The 18,496-nt window shown below is 37.5% G+C and overlaps 1 protein-coding gene across 1 annotated transcript; it reads right to left on the reverse strand.

Moving 5' to 3' along the window:
* Nucleotides 1–12,791: 12,791 nt before the first annotated feature.
* Nucleotides 12,792–13,742, reverse strand: LOC114683099 (olfactory receptor 4F3/4F16/4F29-like). Its single transcript, XM_028857273.1, has one exon. The coding sequence runs from the start codon at nucleotides 13,728–13,730 to the stop codon at nucleotides 12,792–12,794; it is 939 nt and encodes a 312-aa protein (XP_028713106.1). The 5' UTR covers nucleotides 13,731–13,742.
* Nucleotides 13,743–18,496: the final 4,754 nt, after the last annotated feature.

The raw sequence follows: 18,496 nt of genomic DNA on the forward strand, positions 1-18,496 counted from the left end.
TAATAGCAAAAAACTGGAATTAACCTAGATGTCCCTCAATTGAAGAATGGATAAAAAGATGAGTTACATTTATATAATGGAGTATTACTCAGATGTTAAAAAACAATGACATCATGAAATTTGCAGGCAAATGGATGGAAATAGAAAAATCATCCTGAATGAGGCCAACCACACTCAAAAAGACAAACATGGTATGTACTCACTTATAACTGGGCATTAGGTATTAGGTAAATGGTAATCATGCTACAATCCACAGACCCAGAGAGGCTAAGTATCCAGGAGGACTCAAGGCGGATGTATGAATCCCCCTGAGGAAGTGAAAAGAGAATAGATTTTACAGATGGACTAGGGGCAAGTGGGGATGGGAACAGGAGGGATCAGGCAGTGCAGTGGGAGGAAAGGAGGGAGAAAGTACTGGGAGAGAAAAACCAGAATTAGGGGGCCATGAGGGCAATGTAGAAACCCAGTGCAGTGGAAACTCATGAGAATCTGCAAGAGTGACGTTAGCAAAGTCTTCTGGTGTTTTGAGATATGGAGTCCAACTGGCCATTTTCTATAACCATGCAAGGCTCCTAGCAGTGGGCCTGGAACATCAACCCAGCCACAAAACCTTTGACCTACAATCTGTCCTGCCTGCAAGATGTGCTGGGGTAATACTGGTGCAGAACCTGTGGAAGTTGCCAACCAACGACTGGTCCAACTTGAGGCCCTTGCCAGGAGATGGAACCCATGCCTGACACTGCCTGGATGTCCAGGAACCAGAGGCAGTGCAGCCCAGAAACCCAGGATACAACCAAATAGAACTGGCAAAAAAAAAGAATAAAATGATTCTTAATTTGATATTCTACTATCTGTGATACTTTTAGATCAGTGGCTAACTCAAGTGTGATCAGAGGAACACCATCCAGCAGCTGATGGCCATGGACAAATGCTAGGTGGAGCCAGGGAACCTCTTAATAAGAGGTGGAGGGGAATTTTAGGAGCCATAGAGGATGGACAAGGATACCATGAGAACATGGTCCGCAGCATCAACTAAGCAAGGCTTATAGGGGCTCACAGAAACTGAAGCAGCAAACAAAGACCCTGTATGGGTCTGAGCGATGTCCTCTGCATAAACCTTAGGTTGTGTAGCTTGGTTATCTTGTGGGACTCCCAAGAGTGGGAGTGGAGGGTGTCTCTGACTCTCCTGCTGCACTTGGGACCCTTTTCTTCCTACTGGGTTGCCATATACAGCTGTGATATGAGTGTTTGTGCCAGTCTCATTGTATCTTGTTCAGTGGATATTCCTGGGAGGCCTGCTTTTTTTTAAGGGAAACAGAAGAGGGAGAGGGGAGTTGAAAGGAGGGAGGGGAAACTGCTGATGACAGGATGTAAGTAGAGAGAAATGAAAGTAAAAAGAAAAGAAAAATGGAAAACAGTATGTTTGAGTTGTTGAAAAGCAAATAAAATGTATATGATAGTATAATATGAAAAGACAGGCAAAGGGATTGCATAAAGTTATGAAATAATAGAACAAATGAATTGTAGTATTTGCTTTCAACCTTTTTCTCTATAAACACAATCTAAAGATGCTTTCGTCGTTTTTGCTCTTTCTTTGAAGAATTCATCATATGTGTCATATGTGTCTGACCTTCATGCTAGCTCAACTCATAGGATAATATATATATATATATATATATATATATATATATATATATAGAGAGAGAGAGAGAGAGAGAGAGAGAGAGAGAGAGAGAGATGTTCTGTCTCTCCTGCTGCTGAGATTTACATCTTGCCTTCCCTGGGGTATTTTTCTTCTAAAATAAAATAAAATTATTCTGAAAGTTCAAAAATTAAATAAATAAATAAATAAATAGAATAAAAGGAAACTCCAAGAGGGACAATGAAATTTGAAAAGTTGGTATATAATTGGGAAGAAAAAAAAGTGGTATAGCTTACAAATATTAGACATAGAACATTTTTGAATTAGGACTTTAACTCCCTCAGTTGAATCTATCTGTATTTTTACTTTGCACATTGTTTCAAAGCCTTTCTTAAATCCAAGGAAATTTAGACTCTCCTAACTTAAGTACATCATTACAGTTATTTAATAGTTTGAGAAATATAAATAATACTGTATTCTTTTCAGATAAATATTTATGTGAAAGTTCACCTCATACCTCTTTAATTCTTTCTGAACAGATTACTAATCAGAATCTAGTGAATACAAAGATTCCAACTATAAAGGGCAGATGAAAACAGAAAAAATAAATTAAATTGTTATTTTTAAGTAACATTTTAATTTAAGATTTAGAAATGTGATTCAATTAAGACAATGTCTATTTTCAGCATTAGAATTTTTGGTCTCATGCTAAAATTTACTTCTGATTAGGTATTTATAATATTCTTCCAATCTAGAAAACAGATATTTCTAAAAATTTGCTTCTGTTTACAGAATACTCACCAAATGATTCATAGACGGCAAATAGTTCATACTCACCTATTTTTAAAAGTGAAGAGAAACATACAATTTTTCCCTTTTATTTATATGTATTTTTTATATTTTCCTTAGCAGTTCATAGGATATTATATCATTCATTCAATCAAATATTCAGTGAGCATAGAATGATTAATAATGGCATAAACTTAGTAGAAAATGCTGCAAGGTTGTTTGGCTTCTCAAGGCCATTTACAATGTGGTTCTGGCTCAAAGGCAGTCAGTTGCTTAGCCTTTTCTAATACTTCAACTGGTGTCTAAGAGCTATTCTCCTGTGCTATTCAAGTCCATTTACTGATTGTTCTCTCTTTTGCTATAGTCTCTACAAGCATTTTAAGACGTAACTCATGTCCACAGCAGATCCAAGCACAAACTAACATCTGAACAGGCCACTCAAGCTTTCTTAAGTTTATTTTCATCTATCCACTTTACCTGAGTGATAACAACACCATCTTGGCAGAGTCAGGTTTCTCTGGGTCCTCTCATGTAAAGTGCTATGTGGAATCTTCCATTAGGGAGATGAGAAGCTAATTATACACCTCTCAAGAGACCACTGACCAAGGGATACTACAAAAACATGGCAATTTGGAAGGATCACATGGTTACAGGATTCTCTGCTCCGAAGACTTACTTGGTTTAGTCTGTGTGACCAAAGAATTTCTTTTTAAACTTTGGGAGTTTCACATCATGTACTCCAATCCTGCTCACCTTTCAGTCTTTCCATATTTGCCCCTCACCCCTGCAGCATGCTCCCCAAGATGACCTTCCAAAATTAATTAACAACAAAGTAAAACAAACAAACAAAAAACCCACCTAGTTCTCCTGTCTTTCCAACACCTCTTTATTCATCCTAGTGGCATCAGGAGCTGCCGTGTGCCACATAGTATACCTTTTTTTCCAATCATCCCCACCCCTAAAATGTTCATTGTGATGAGTCATTAGTCTTGTTCAAGGCCTCTGGTACACCATCATCATTGGACCCTCACCAAAACTCCTCTCTGGTACCCTGTTCTTGTCCCGAGAACCTGTGGTTATTGTTCTGGAGGACCAGTCCCTTCACTCACTCCAGTGGATCATACATGGAGTAGATGTTAGAGTGGGCCAACCCAAGGCCCAGGATATGTGCTATGGGATATCTTTCTGAATGCTGTGAATATGTGTGGCTCCTACTGGATAATAAAAAAAAGTGTTTTGGCCTATGGCAAGAAAGCTTTCAGCCAGGTGGAAAATCCAAGCAGAGACAGAGAGAAGAAGGGCAGAATTGGGAGAGATGCCAGCCGCCACCAAAGGAGCAACCAGATGCCAGCAGACCGGTAAAACCATGGCCATGTGACAACATATAGATTAATAGGAATGTGTTAAATTAAGATGAAAGAGCTAGCTAGCAAGAAACTGAAGCCATAGGCCATAAAGTTTTTAATTAATATAGGTCTCTGCATGATTATTTATAAGCAGCTGTGGGACTCGGGGTGGGAGAGATTTGTCTGGACTGTTGGGCAGGACAGGACTGAAGAAATTTCTGCCTCCAGATATAGATCTAGGTGGGAACTGAGCTGGTCAGTCTGGGCCACTGGGACCATCCTCCTCAAGTGAGGGACAGAGCCAGCTCTCCTAGGACCATGCCATTGGGCCCAGCTCTCCCATGCCAGTGCTGAGGAACAGGACATCTCTCCTGAGTGTGGGTGCCAACTCTCCCATGGAAGGTGGGGCCAGCTCACCTACTGCAGTGTCCAGTGAGGGACAGGGACAGTGCGGGGCACAATGTGTGCAGCATGGCCTCTGGATTTCAACAAATGTGGTTCCTATGACCCTCTGTGGTAACCTGGGCCATGGACATCATCACAGACCTCAGCTTTAGCAGGAACATGGACCCAGACATGGCCCTTGGCAGCAGTTAGGGTGCCACTGGGGCCATGGTGACCAAAGAATTTTATAACTCATAGTATAACACTGAGTAGAAAGATGATAAGAAAACTGGAGTTGTTGAGGTATCCTTAACCACGTGGATATTAAAGTAAACAATTATGGCTGAGCATGGTAGTGTATGCTTTTAATCCCAATATTCAGAAGGCAGAAGCAGATAGAACTCTGTGAGTTTGAGGCCAGCCCCATCGACAGAGTGAGTTCCAGAACATCCAGGGATACATAGTGAGACACTCTCTCAAAGTTTTTGTCTTAGTAAATCATTGCTATTATTCCTTGATAATAGGTAAATATTATCTCAAAGTTTAACTATGATCACTTACTTAAACCAAACTAAAGTGTAGTTTTGGAAGTAGAATATAAATTCTTAGAACACCTTGAAAAGAAAGGAAATGGGAAGAGCCTATGTCAAGTAATAGATAATAAAAATGTTCTATACTTTTGCAATGGAATATTATTTAGCTATTAAAAATGAAATTATGAAGTTTACATATAAATGGAAATGGATCATTTTGAGTGACGTAACCTAGACCCAGAAAAATAAGGATTGTATGTTTTCTTTCATTTGTGAATGCTAGCTTTGAATCTTCAGATATGTATTTATTCCCTTTGTAATACCTATAGAAGTCAAAAAATTTGTGACAGATCAGCTTTGGGAGTGCCTTTCATTGAATGGAACACAGAAAATAGTGTCATAAAAATTTCTTTAGTTTCATCTACTTTACCTATAAAATCAAAAGACTAACATGAAAGTTCCCATTTGTATATCTTGTGCTTGTAATTTTTCCATTTAGTGCCACTTTTCCTGGGAGCTGATTTCAGTTTTGGTTGAATGTCTTGAACCAATGGCAGAGAACAAGCAACTGCAGTCACAGAAAAGTGGCATACCACCACATAACATGCAGAGAAAATGGACACTTTGTGACTCACCACTCCAGTTTCTCATGCTGGTACATTTTTCATTCTCTGTCCCTTCTCTAGGTCCAAGTGTTGTATGACTTTCCTGAGAACACATAAGGAAGCACCTACTAACCCCAGATGGAAAAGCCACTCACACACCAAAGGATTCCATCCAAGTCCACCTTAGTAAACCAATGAGTTTATTGTGCTTGTTTGTAGGGGTTGAAAAACTCAGAAGAGGTTACATCACCAGGATTCCAACCCATGGTCCAAATCACAGAGGAAAACAACAAATATGGATAATGGATTATCTCTAATATAAACTCAAGGATGTATGATCATCTCATGAATGCCTCAGTCTTCATGAGGAAATTATAATAGATCCCATCTAGTAAAAGTCTCATTCATAAGACCATAGCTTCTCCTATTCAAGTTTACATTGGTTACTCAAAATAACCAAGAAACAAATACACAGACCCACAGACCCATAAATGCTTTAGCATTTCCCTCTCTCTTTCTCTTTCACATCATCCATGTTTCCTCAACTATTGTATCAGTACCCTCAGCATTCAACAAGGTTTTGCCTACTCTCTTACTGAAATATATAGTAAAACCTCCTATTATGCTGAAGTTCTTTGCATAAAAATATTCTTCAGATTAGTCTCTAATCTTTCTCCATTGTTCTCCTTTTATTTTCTACCAAAATATTCCACTCAGGATTCTCCCCTAGTCATCCCACTAAAACTTTCCTTTACATATTTCTGATGCTTCCCAGATATAAATTGAGTGAATGATTTTTAATCATCTTTTTAAGTCAGGATCTCATTGTGCCATGAGCATATTGGCTTTTGGTTGATTTTCTTGGCACTAAAAAAAATCTTGATTTACTCATATATCACTAACTGCTCATACTATGTCTTCACTGACTACCCTCATTATTTTTATTATATGATATATGTAGGTACAGGGCTTGAGTCTTCAACATCATCTATTTCCTATCTACAGTCACTCTCTAGTCTTTCTCATCAAGTCTCATAACTTAAGCAATATCTATATGCCAAATAATGCCTCATATTTCTGGCATGTATACCAAATTCATATATCTGGTTTTCTACTTTGGTTTTAATGAAAATATCTAAAATTTCTTAGATATAACCTGAAAAATACTGAGCTTCTGAAACTCCCTACAGTCTTCTGAAATTCCAGAAGTCTTCCCTGTCTTCTATGATGACAATTCCTCATTTCACATCAAATTAAAAACAGTTATTCTCAATTTTCCTTTTTCCTGTGGTTATATCAGTTGTCTAAACTTATTAGAGAACTCTTCAAGATATATTGAGATTATTATTACTATGAATTACCATCTGTGATAGCTACAGAATCTGATTATATATATGTTCCATTCATAACTAAATTCAACTCTTGACAATATGCAGACATTTGCAGCACATTCATCAGTACTATTCTAACCATGACAGTCAGAGATTAAATTTTTCATGTTAATATGTGACCTCACTGCTTAGAAATGATTGTCCTTTTACAGAATAAAAGCTAATATTTTGCAGTGATGCACAGTATCCAATATAATTTTGCCTCCTGTACTATTATCCCACTATTCACACACAGACAAAACTGTGCCTTTTTTAACCTCTCTTACTAGTTCTTGAAAAGAATGGGTGTTTTGTACATTTGCACTAATTGGAATAGTCTTCTTCCTTCTTGTTTTTATGGAACAGCTACATAGCAATTCACTCAGATATACCATAGTTTTCTTCAATGGCACCTATCCAGAAATCTAATTCTGATTCACCCAGAAGCAAAACTCCACCACATCCTCACATCTCTTCTGCAGTTCCAGGTATATCTCTATCTGTTCAATTATTTTGTTGCACACATTTTCATCTTGCTTATAACTTACTATTTACTATACTTACTGTCTTTGTAGCTCAATTAGAATATAGGTGCCAAAATGTCTTTTTTTTTATATTTTGTCACTGAAATATCCTATATATAAAGGAAATGTCAGGTACTTGAGAAGTACTTCATAATTACCGGGTGAAGTAAAAAACTGAGACATATGCAGATTCACTTTTGAGTGTCTCTTATTTCATAGCTGATATTATTAAGTTTATTTGCTTCCATTATCTTATGCAATGGTGCAAAGTAAAGGGGTCTATAAAGCCATTTTCACACATTAACATAATGAACTTTAAACATATTCACCCTCTCTAATATTGTTTCATTTTCCCATACTACTTTTTGCTTTCATGTTTTTTCTTCCTCTAAGTTCCACATATGAGAAGGGTCATGTCAATTATATCTTTCTGTATCTAGCTTATTTCACTTAACATGATAAGCTATAGGGACATCAATTTTCCTCAAAATGATATAACTTTGTTACTTCTTTTACTTATATACTGGACTATATATAGATTTTATATTTTCTTTGTGCCTTTATCTACTCATGCACCTAGGCTAATTCCACAGTTGAGTGTTGTGAATAATGGTATAATAAACATGGGAATACTGATATCTCTACAGAAAGCTAATAAGATTTAAGAGATGTATGCTCAAAATATTATAACTAGAATGTATTATGGCTAGTCTTTAATTTTTTAGAAGAATTGTCATACTGATTTTCTTAGTAACTAGGTTATGTTACATTTATTCAACAATGTATGAAGATTCTTTTATTCTTATATCCTCACCAATATTTGTTGTCATTTTCCCAAAAATAGCCATTCTGACTGGGCTGAGATGGAATCTCTGTGTAGTTTTGATTATTACTTCCCTTATGCATGTTTACAATTTGTTTCTTTTATTTATTAGCCATTTTACTTATTTAAGAACTGCTGGTTCAGTTAATTAGCCCATTTATTGACTAAATTATGAGTATGTTTAGTGGTTAAATTTTTTTATTCTCTATGCATGCAGGATATGAATATCATATAATGGTTATCTGGCACAGACTGTCTCTCATTTTGTAGGGTGACTCTTGAGTTTAATATTTCTCTTGCTGCATGGACTTTGGAATTTCATGCAATATGATTTGTCAAAATTTAAATTTTTCATGAACTATTAGAGTCATGTTGAGAAAGTTTTCACTATATTTACACATTGAAGTCATTGCTCCATGTTTTCCAGCACTAGTTTTAAAAATTCAGGCCTCCTATTGGGATTTTTTTTAATCAATTTTGAGTTGTTCTTTTTCTTAACAAGATGAGACAAAAAGATCAACACATGTATATCTAACTTTCCCCAGCCCCATACTTGTTAAAGAGACTGTCATTTTTATTGAAAATAGACTCTTCTCTCATACAATACATACCAATCACAGTTTCCCCTCCCTCCACTCCTGCTAACTCCCTCACACCTCCCCTCTCTTCCAGATACACTCCCACTCATTTTCCTCTTCAGAAAAGAGCAGCCCTCCAAGATATGACAACCAAACACAACAAAACAAGATACAATAAGACAAGGAAAAAGCCCTCATATAGGAAACCCAATAGGAGGAAAAGAGTCTGAAGAGCAGGCAAAAGAGTTAGAGACATACCTGCTCCCACTGTTAGGAGTCCCACAAAAACATCAAGCTAACAGCCAAAGTATATATGCAGAGGACCTAGTGCAGACCCTCACATGCCCTGTGCTTACTATTTTAGTCCCTGTGAGCCCACGTGAGTTCTGCTTAATTGACTCAGTGGATGATGATCTCCTGGTGTTCCCATGCCTTCTGACTCCAACAGTCTTTCCTCTGTCTCTTCTATGGAAATTCCAAATTCCGAAGGGAGGGACCCAATGGAAACCTCCAATTTAGACTCTCTCTCTCTCTCTCTCTCTCTCTCTCTCTCTCTCTCTCTCTCTGCATAATATCTTGCTGTGAGTCTCTGCACCAGCTCCCATTTCCTGCTGGAGGAAGCTTCTGATGACAACTGGACAAGGCACCAATCAATAAGTATAACAGACTGTCATTAGGAGTCATTTCATTGATTTTTTTTTCCAGTTTTGTTTGGTTCTACTCTAGGTCTCTGGGCTATCCAGTTTCTAGTTCCAGGCCATCCAGGTAGAGTAAGTCATGGGCTCCCTTGGGTGCTGTGGGCCTCAAGTTAAAGCAAATGTTGGTGGGCCACTCCCAAAAGTTCTGTGCCTCCAATGCCACAGTACATCTTTCAGGCAGGACAGATTATAGGTCGCAGGGCTTTATGGCTAGATTGGTGTCCAGATTTCTCTTTCTATAGCCTGTAAGTACCTTCTCATGCCAAAGAGACTAGAACATAGAGGTGAGGCATCAAGCCTGAACCAACTTGACCTCTTGCACTGTGTGGAAGTTGTCCTCAGCAATGGCACGCTGCTTCAGTTTTCAGAGAGTGAACTTCAGTCTTAGGGGTCTCCATGGGACCTATTCAGAGACTGTTGTTTTTTCAATGTGTAGTATTGGCACCTTAGTTAAGAGTTTGATGGCTGTCATGAGAGAAGCTTCCTCCTGCAACACATGAGAACAAATACAGAGACCCATAGCCAGACATTACGCAGCTAGTGAGAGACCTTGAAACACCCAAACTCTTATGATCATCTTGGATTTAGAACTTGCCCAGGTTGACTGACTGTTATCTCTATCAGAAGAGGAAGGGACAGAGCAACTAGGAGAGGAGGCAAGCAGGGTGAGAGGGGATGGAGGACACCAAGAAAACAAGGCCCTCTAAATAAACATGATCAAAGCTCGTATGACACACAGAGACTGATGCAGCATGCACGGGGCCTGCACTGGTCTGAACCAGATGGAGTCCTGGAATGAAAGGAGAGGTGGACACAGGCCCCCATCCATGACCCAGAAGCTATCTCCAAGTGCCAACCACTTGCCAAGGAAATTTTATTTTTCTACAAGGGAGTCTTACTAGGGAAACAAACTACTCTTAAAGGTAGGCTACATGCCCAACACTAAATGGCCAGCAAAAACCAAACTCAATACTGTCACTGAAAGTTCCTTGTCTTATAATGTCATGTCGGGCCTTTTTTTACCTTATCTTTTATTTTTATTTTTTCAACATACTTTTATTGATTCTTTGAGAATTTCACAACATACATCCTGATCACATTCACTTACCAGTCCTTCCATGTCTACACCCCTGCCCTGCCCTTGTTAACAATAAAATAACAATAAAAATAGAAAGGAAAAAATAAACAATAAAAATAGAAAGAACAAAAGAAAAAAGTCCAATTTGTGTGATCTATATACTCACTGGAGTATGGTCAAACTCTCAGGGGCCTTCACCTTAAATAGAACTGAGCCTTTCCCCTTTTGCACCCCACCAGAAGCCATCAATCGTAGAGAGCTACACTTCAGCATTCTTATAACACTTTTTAAGAGTTCTCCTCAATGGTTTTCTGCTTAGGCTGTTACTTTGGCGGCTGTTGGGGGTGTAAGGGTTGTCACAGATGTCTTCCTTGCCCTTCTTTCTCAACTGTGCATTGGCAGTCATCAAGATCACTGAAAAAGTAGCTTCCTTGCTCTCTACAGTTAGTGGGAGCATAGATCATGGGCTTCCACATGGTTTCTGGCCATGACACAGACCACTAAGATGACCTCCAGTGGACCCACACAAGGCCCTTGGAGGCAGCCTGGACCATGGAAATCAACTTGGCCTCAGGTGGCAGTGCAGGCCACTCACATCAATATGGCTACCAGCAGCATCACATCAACATGGTTACAGGCTGCAGCATAGACCATGGACATCTGCATGGCCTTCAGTGGTTAACATGGGCCATGGACATCAGTACAGACCCAGGTCAGTGGCAACATGGGTACGGACATCACCATGGCCTCACGTGGCTACACAGGCCACTCATATCAACACACACCCCTCCCTGAGTCATCAAAGTCAGAGGACATCACCAAGGCTTCAGCCACCAACACAGACCTTGTATATCCACATGGAACTCGGGCTTTATCATCATGGTCTGGGGCAGTAGGATGGACCACCAACCACCAACAAGGCCTCTGGTAGCCCCCATTGTCTTCCAGAGCCAGGGTGATCCCACCCGTCCTGACCCCACTAGGCCACAACACATCTCCAGTTCCACCTCTCTCCACAACGTGCACAGCCTGCTCCACTCTTCCATCTTTTCCTCTTCTCTATCACATGTTCATTCATCATAGTGGTGCCTATGAGGAGGGCTGGGTCAGCCTGGCTGCATTTTTATTTTATTTACTTATTTTCTCTCTTTTTACCTTACAGGTCCTTTAAGAATGTATTATGGCTTCCAGTTTAGTGTTTTTATGGGATTCCTGAGTGGTTCTCTGCCTCTACATATGTTTTGTGTACTTTCCTTGGGCTCTTTTCCTTCTGTTTATTTTGTCCAGTTTTGATGATTTAGCTTTGGCTTTATCTTATTATATCTTTGTTGTATTATTATCACTCAGAAGCATGTTTGTTTTCTAATAAGAGACAGAAAGGGAGTGGACCTGTATGGGAGGGAAGGTGGGGAGGAAATGGAAGGAGTAGAGGGAGAGGAAACTGTAATCTGGATGTATTAAGAGAGGAAAAAAGACTATTTTCAATAAAAGGGAGTTCAGGGACTGTAGCAGTTACAGAGCAAGAGAGAAAGATGGAAATGATATCAAGCTGTACTTATGCATGAACTTCTCAAAAACTGAATTATGATTTTTAGAAAAAAGGGGTGAAATGTGGGAGAAAGGTGAATAGAAATTGAATGGCTTTGAATAGCAAACTGTTCCTCAGGTAGAAAAAGTCAACATGTTTCCTTGGCATCTTCCTGCTATTTCACACAGTTCACAAGGCTTCTATCTGCACATTTTAGACTCCCATAGGTGTTCTGAAATTTCTAACCTCCATCCAAACCTGAAAAGTCCCAAAAATGGAAAAGCATATGTGCAAGGTACAGACATTAAAAATTACTCAACTCAATATCCCTATATAAATGTTCCATGAAATAATAGCCAGAAACCACAGCTTATAAGAGGATTTTCTATTAAAAATGAAAAATTTTCCCTGTTCTGAAAGTCTTAAAGAAACATTTCCTCTTCTGTATGTCTAAGAGTTTGTTTCAAACAAATGAAAATCTATAAGAATTAAGGCTCACACCAGGCGGTGGTGGCACACACCTTTAATCCCAGCAGAGGCAGGTGGATTTCCATGAGTTCGAGGCAAGCCTGGTCTACAGAGCGAGATCCAGGAAAGGCACAAAGCTACACAAAGAAACCCTGTCTTGAAAAACAAAAAAGAAAAAAGAATTAAGGCTCCTGATTAATATAATCATTGCACTATAAATACATGTAATTTTATGCATTCAGAAGAAATTATCCTTTCCTTATAAGGATCAGACAAAATGGCATATATATGTATTTCTGTATATATGTATGTTTGTATGTATGCATGTATACAAAAACATATCAACATATGCAAATAAAGGTTTTCCTCAAAGGTTGGCTGATAATTAATTTCCATGCTCAATTAAGACTGTCCATAATGTCTATTCAGGAGACTTGTCTATAGCCCAGTATCTGTCTGAATATTCTCCTTATTGCCATCTTCATTTCTTGATTTCTCAATGTGTAGATCACAGGGTTCAAAAAAGGAGTAACAACTGCATCAAATAGGGCCAGAAACTTATCCTGGTGTGTAGAAGAAGAAGGCCATGTATAGAAAAATATGGCAGGACCAAAGAATAAAACCACAACAGTCACGTGAGCTGAAAGTGTAGACAGAGCCTTGGAGGAGCCACTTGAAGAGTGTTTCAGAACAGTAAATATGATGACAATATAGGAAATGATCAATAGGAAGAAGGTACCCAGAGACATGAATCCACTATTGATTGAGACCATTAATTCCATTCTATATGTGTCCATGCAAGCAAGTTTGATAAACTGAGGAAGGTCACAGTAGAAGCTGTCCAATATATTAGGACCACAGAAAGGTAAATTTACTATGAAAGCCAGTTGTATCACAGAGTGCACAAGGCCAACTATCAAAGCAGTAATTAAAACGAAGATGCACATCTTAGGGCTCATCATGGTCAGATAGTGGAGAGGCTTACATATGGCCACATATCTGTCAAAGGCCATGGCTATGAGCAGCACCATCTCCACACCACCAATGGCATGGATGAAGAAGATTTGAATAATGCAACCTCTAAAGGAGATGGCTTTGTGTTTTTTGAATAAGTCATAAATCATCTTGGGTGAAGTGGCAGAAGAAATACCTACATCAGTGAAGGAGAGGATGGAGAGAAGAAAGTACATAGGGGAATGTAAGTGAGGGTCAGAAGCCACAGTGAAAATGATGAGGCAGTTTCCCATCATGCTTGCCAGGTACAACATTGAGGAGAACACAAAGAGCAGCAGCTGGATATCCCAGGAGTTGGTGAGTCCCAGGAACACAAATTCTGATGACACAGAATGATTCACTCTTTCCATTGACTTTGTCGTCAGTACTGCCTAAAGGGGAATCAGGAGAAGCTGTAAATTAGGACAGTTACATTAACAGACCAGAAGGAAAAATCTGAAATGTGTGAAATCCTTTTGTACTTTAATGTCACGATCAACCTAAAGACAAACAGATATCTGAACAAGTAATGAACATGATTAATTAACAGAGAAGTGTAAATTTAAATCACACTGAAACATCACTTCACACTTCTTGAAAGTGGTATTATCAAAAAGTCTAAATATAACAGGTTTGATGACTACCAGTAGTATGCATAGCACCTTTCAGCACTATGAAAGAGAACCAATAAGGGTGATGGTTCCATGTGAATATTAGGTTGATTTTACCAAGTTCAAACAGGGCTACAAACTAGTGGCTAGAAAGGTCACATATTTGAGGGAATAACTTACTACTATTACTCTGTTAAATTGGCATAGCATTAAACAGACTCCTAATGACTTACTGTTGCACTCATAGATTAATGCATCTCTCACCCCTCATCAGAGATGCTGTTTTACAGTAAATGACAATTGACAAAGAGATCTGCAACTGACTAAGGTAAATACAGTATGAGATTAGAGAAGTCCCAGCCTTAATAAAAATATCTGTATCATACCCCTCCTCCTAAAGCTCAAGAATTATTATGGAAAGGGGGCAGAACAACTTTAAAATCTAGAAGTGGTGAACAAGAAAACTGTGTTTTCCTGACATAGAAGGACAGTTGCACATATGTGCTCACACTCAGAAAGGTTGTGATAGCATGCACAAGACCTGCAAAAGTTCAAGCCATACAAAAACTCAACATAGAAACAAGTGGTCGTGAAGTCCCATGCCAACTGAGGAGCTATTGGAAATTGATAGCTGCTGGAAGAAGGAAAGAAGAAAATAATAGACAAAAACAAAAGAAACAAGAAATAGAACTTGGGATCTAGCAGGATCTAGCAACATTACTTTTGGGGATATGTATATAGAGGAAATTTAAAAGTTATAATGAATAATTATCTTTCACTTTTTATTTCAATATAATTTACAAGAAACCAGTACATAAAATAACCTGTTTGCATTAATGAAATCATAGTAACACACACACACACACACACACACACACACACACACACACACACACACCTTAGAATATTCCTCAACATTTAAAAAGGGAATTCTGTGTTTTGTAATAATGTTAATGAACTTGGAAGTCATTGTGCTAAGGGAAATAAAGAAAGAGAGAAAAATAATCAAGGTCTCACTGAAATGTAGACTCTGAAGTCATAGTCATAGAAGCAAAGAACACAATGGTGGGTCATGGAATGAACAAGATGGATTGTGGAGATAGAATGAGAAGATATTGGTCAAAAGTTACAAACAGTGAGATGGGATCATTAGTGTGAGAATATTAATTATGCATTATGCTAACTATAGTTAATAACATAATGTTTCATTCTGGAGAAATACTAAGAATAGAACTTCAAATTATCTTATCCCCAATAAGCATGTGAGGTGATGTATATGTTAACTAGCCTGATTTAATTGTTTCATTTTGTAAATACTTATTGAAATGTTACATAATATGTATATATAATATTTGTTAATTTAAAGAATTTATAAAATATTATTTGCAATGCTTTTGGTCTACATCTACAAAAATGAAAATCTATACTATACCCCCAAGTATTTCTCAAGTGCTAAAGTTCTTTGAAGTATTTCTGGTTGAGTATTTGTCAGTTGAGAAATTATCCATCTTTCACATTGCCAATCCCCAACATCTAAACAAGAATTGGGATTTTTTTTTTTAAAGAATTTGGCGTTAGAATGACATATAAGTCTAGAACATATTCAAATATCCAAAACCATAAAAACTGACCAAGTTTGACATTAAATATTTAAAACCACTGGGCAAAGTCAAATACCAAATCACAGTCAAGAGGAAAAGTCTTTAAAAGGTTTCTAGATGCAGATGCCAAGGGACAGTGTTACTAAGACTTTGCCCTGGGTTGTAGGTTTGCTTTCCTTGATTTACACTGATTTCAGGAATCTTCTAAACAAATTTTCAGATATTTAGTCATCATAAAGGGCAAATTTGATAATTATTTCCAAATAAAGATTAGAATTAAATGGATATACACCAGCAAGGTTTGTTAGTGGTCATGTGGACAATCATCCACCTCTCGATTTTCATCCTGTGTCCACAAGCATTGCAAGTTTATTATCATGCTCAAACATTTTGTATTTTTAGTTTCCAAATGGTCACAAACCTTCTTTAAACATAAGCAAAACCAGGGTCTCTCTTTTTTAATTCAAAAACACCTTTATTTTTACTTTTTATGGCAAATGTAAATAATTTTATATTACTTAAAATATTTAGGTATATTCATAAAAGAAAGTTGCCCAAAAACTTAAGGAAATCCTTTTAACAATAACTTCTTTATTACTCGAATTCTCTTTTTTGTCCTCTATCATAACTAGAAAAATGCTGATTTGTCAAAAGTTCAACTCCTCCTTATACTAACAATTCAAAAATAAAATTTATGTTGATGGTAATTATGAATAAAACAAAAAAATAATTCCAGATCTTGGAAAATCTATATAGGGTTTTGAAATTTTTCATATCTCATTTCAAAGTGAAATTACATTAAGAAGTACTTTTTCATGTACTTTTGATTTCCATGTCAAATTTTATTTCTGCCTAGGTATCTATAATGATTCCCTTGAGCACACTTGACAAGTTCCTAGGAAATCTGATTCTGTTTTACATGACAATCAGTTTGTACCTATCACTTTTGAAAGCTAATGAATAAAAACATATAATCCTTATGACTTTTATTTTTGTTTTTGTAATCATCAAAGAACAGAATAATTAGCTATAATCTATGATTAATCCAAAACATGATAAAGTTATTTGTTGTTTCCAATGTTTTCATAGTTCCCCAGATATAGTGTTTCTATCTCAAAAAGTCTGTTATCCTTTCCCAATTTGACATTAGCTATTTTTACAATGATTCTCCTGTGATACTCAGTTCCTTTTTTCGAATGGTATCTGATCTGGTATGGCTCTCTCATGAACTTTATGATATGACCAAGTTCACAATAATTCCAACAACAGCATTGTGTGTATAAATAAAAACCACTCTTTTATATGTACAGTTCTCTGCATCCACCCATTTTTACCTGCATGAAAAGAACGGCATCTTTACAAACTCAGATGTCCTATGCTTCCCTAACATAAAGTGTCTAATAATACCCTGCCATAGGAAAATATGAAACTAGTTATACATACCTCAAGAGGCCCGATGACCAAGAAATACTGCAAACATGTAGTTTAGAAGCAGCTTGTAGCTCAGGGACATTTTCTCTAGAGAACCATTTGTTTTGGCCAGTGAAACTGAAAGATTTTGAAATTCAAATTATGATGCTAAGGAGAAAGAGGGAAACAGAGATGGAATTATTGCAGCATTGTTATGCTCTTGAAAAAACGATCCTATATTGTGATTAAACTCTGAACATAAATAATATTAATTCATAAATTAATACTAAACAATCAGGCAACTCTAAAATATGCACTAAATAGTATAATTTGAGAGGCAGAGTCTATTCTTTAAATATTCATTTTAAGTAAAAGACCAATCTGTATAATTACAGACATAGATTTACCTACAAAGTCCAATCCAGAGAATAACATGAATGGGGTTACTAAACCAACTATCAGTTTTTTTAAAGAAGGGCTGGAGAGATTGCTCAATGGTAAAGAGCACTTGTTCTTGAAGATACCCCACATGTCTGTTCATAACCTTCCATAACTCCAGTTCCAGCAGATCTGACACCTTCTTCTGACCTCCATGGGCACAAGACGCACACATGGTGCACAGATATATGTGTGAGCAAAACACGCATACATATAAAATAAATGTTTTTAATAAAAATTAAGAAATTATAAAATGCACATACATTCAAACTTCTTGAAGTCACTAACTTCTCTCTTTTATTTTTTGTTTTTTTTTTCTTTGTTTAGTTTGATTTTTGGTTTTTCTTTTAAATTTGGTTTTGTTTTGGGGAGAGTTTGCAAGGGCAGAGGACAGATGCAAGGAGAAGGAGAGATAAGTGGGATCCAAATGCATGGTGTGAAATCCACAAAGAATCAATAAACTTTTTTTTAAATTGGAGAGATCTCATACTAGCAAATTAATAGCACACCTGAAAGCTCTAGAACAAAAAGAAGCAATCATACCCAAAAGGAGTAGATGGCAATAAATAATCTGAAATCAACAAAATAGAAACAAACAAAAATATAAAGAATCAATGAAACGAAGAGTTGGCTCTTTGGAAAATCAACAAGATAGACAAACCCTTATCCAAATTAATAGGCAAAGAAAGAAGGTGAAAAGGAGGAAATAACAACACTAAGGAAATCTGGAGAATCTTAAAAACTTGTATTCTGGAGAAAGCAAATGGGGGCAGGGGCACGGAGGCAAATCTTATGGAAAGATGCTTTTAAAAACTGGACTCAAGATTGGAAAAAGATGATGGAACGGAGCCATGTGTGGTGAATGACGAGTCTGTAGCATTGGCTGCTGTGTCTCAGCCAGCAGGCTGCAAGCACAAAAGTCATGTTAGATGAGGCATGGGGCTGCTGGCACCAAGGACAGGATTGTGTGCAGTGGCCTGGAGGTCCTGCAGGAGGTCCATCTAAATGGGGCCAGCCCTAGGCTCACTGTCTGACTTGCCCCAAACATGGAGCCACTAGGGTGCCAGCCCATCCTGC

This window comes from Peromyscus leucopus, chromosome 4 (assembly GCF_004664715.2).
Source record: "Peromyscus leucopus breed LL Stock chromosome 4, UCI_PerLeu_2.1, whole genome shotgun sequence".
Lineage (NCBI taxonomy): Eukaryota > Metazoa > Chordata > Mammalia > Rodentia > Cricetidae > Peromyscus > Peromyscus leucopus.

Bases quoted from the DNA above. Each gene is read 5' to 3' on its own strand.
- LOC114683099 (XM_028857273.1), bottom strand. From the start codon at position 13,730: ATGGAAAGAGTGAATCATTCTGTGTCATCAGAATTTGTGTTCCTGGGA.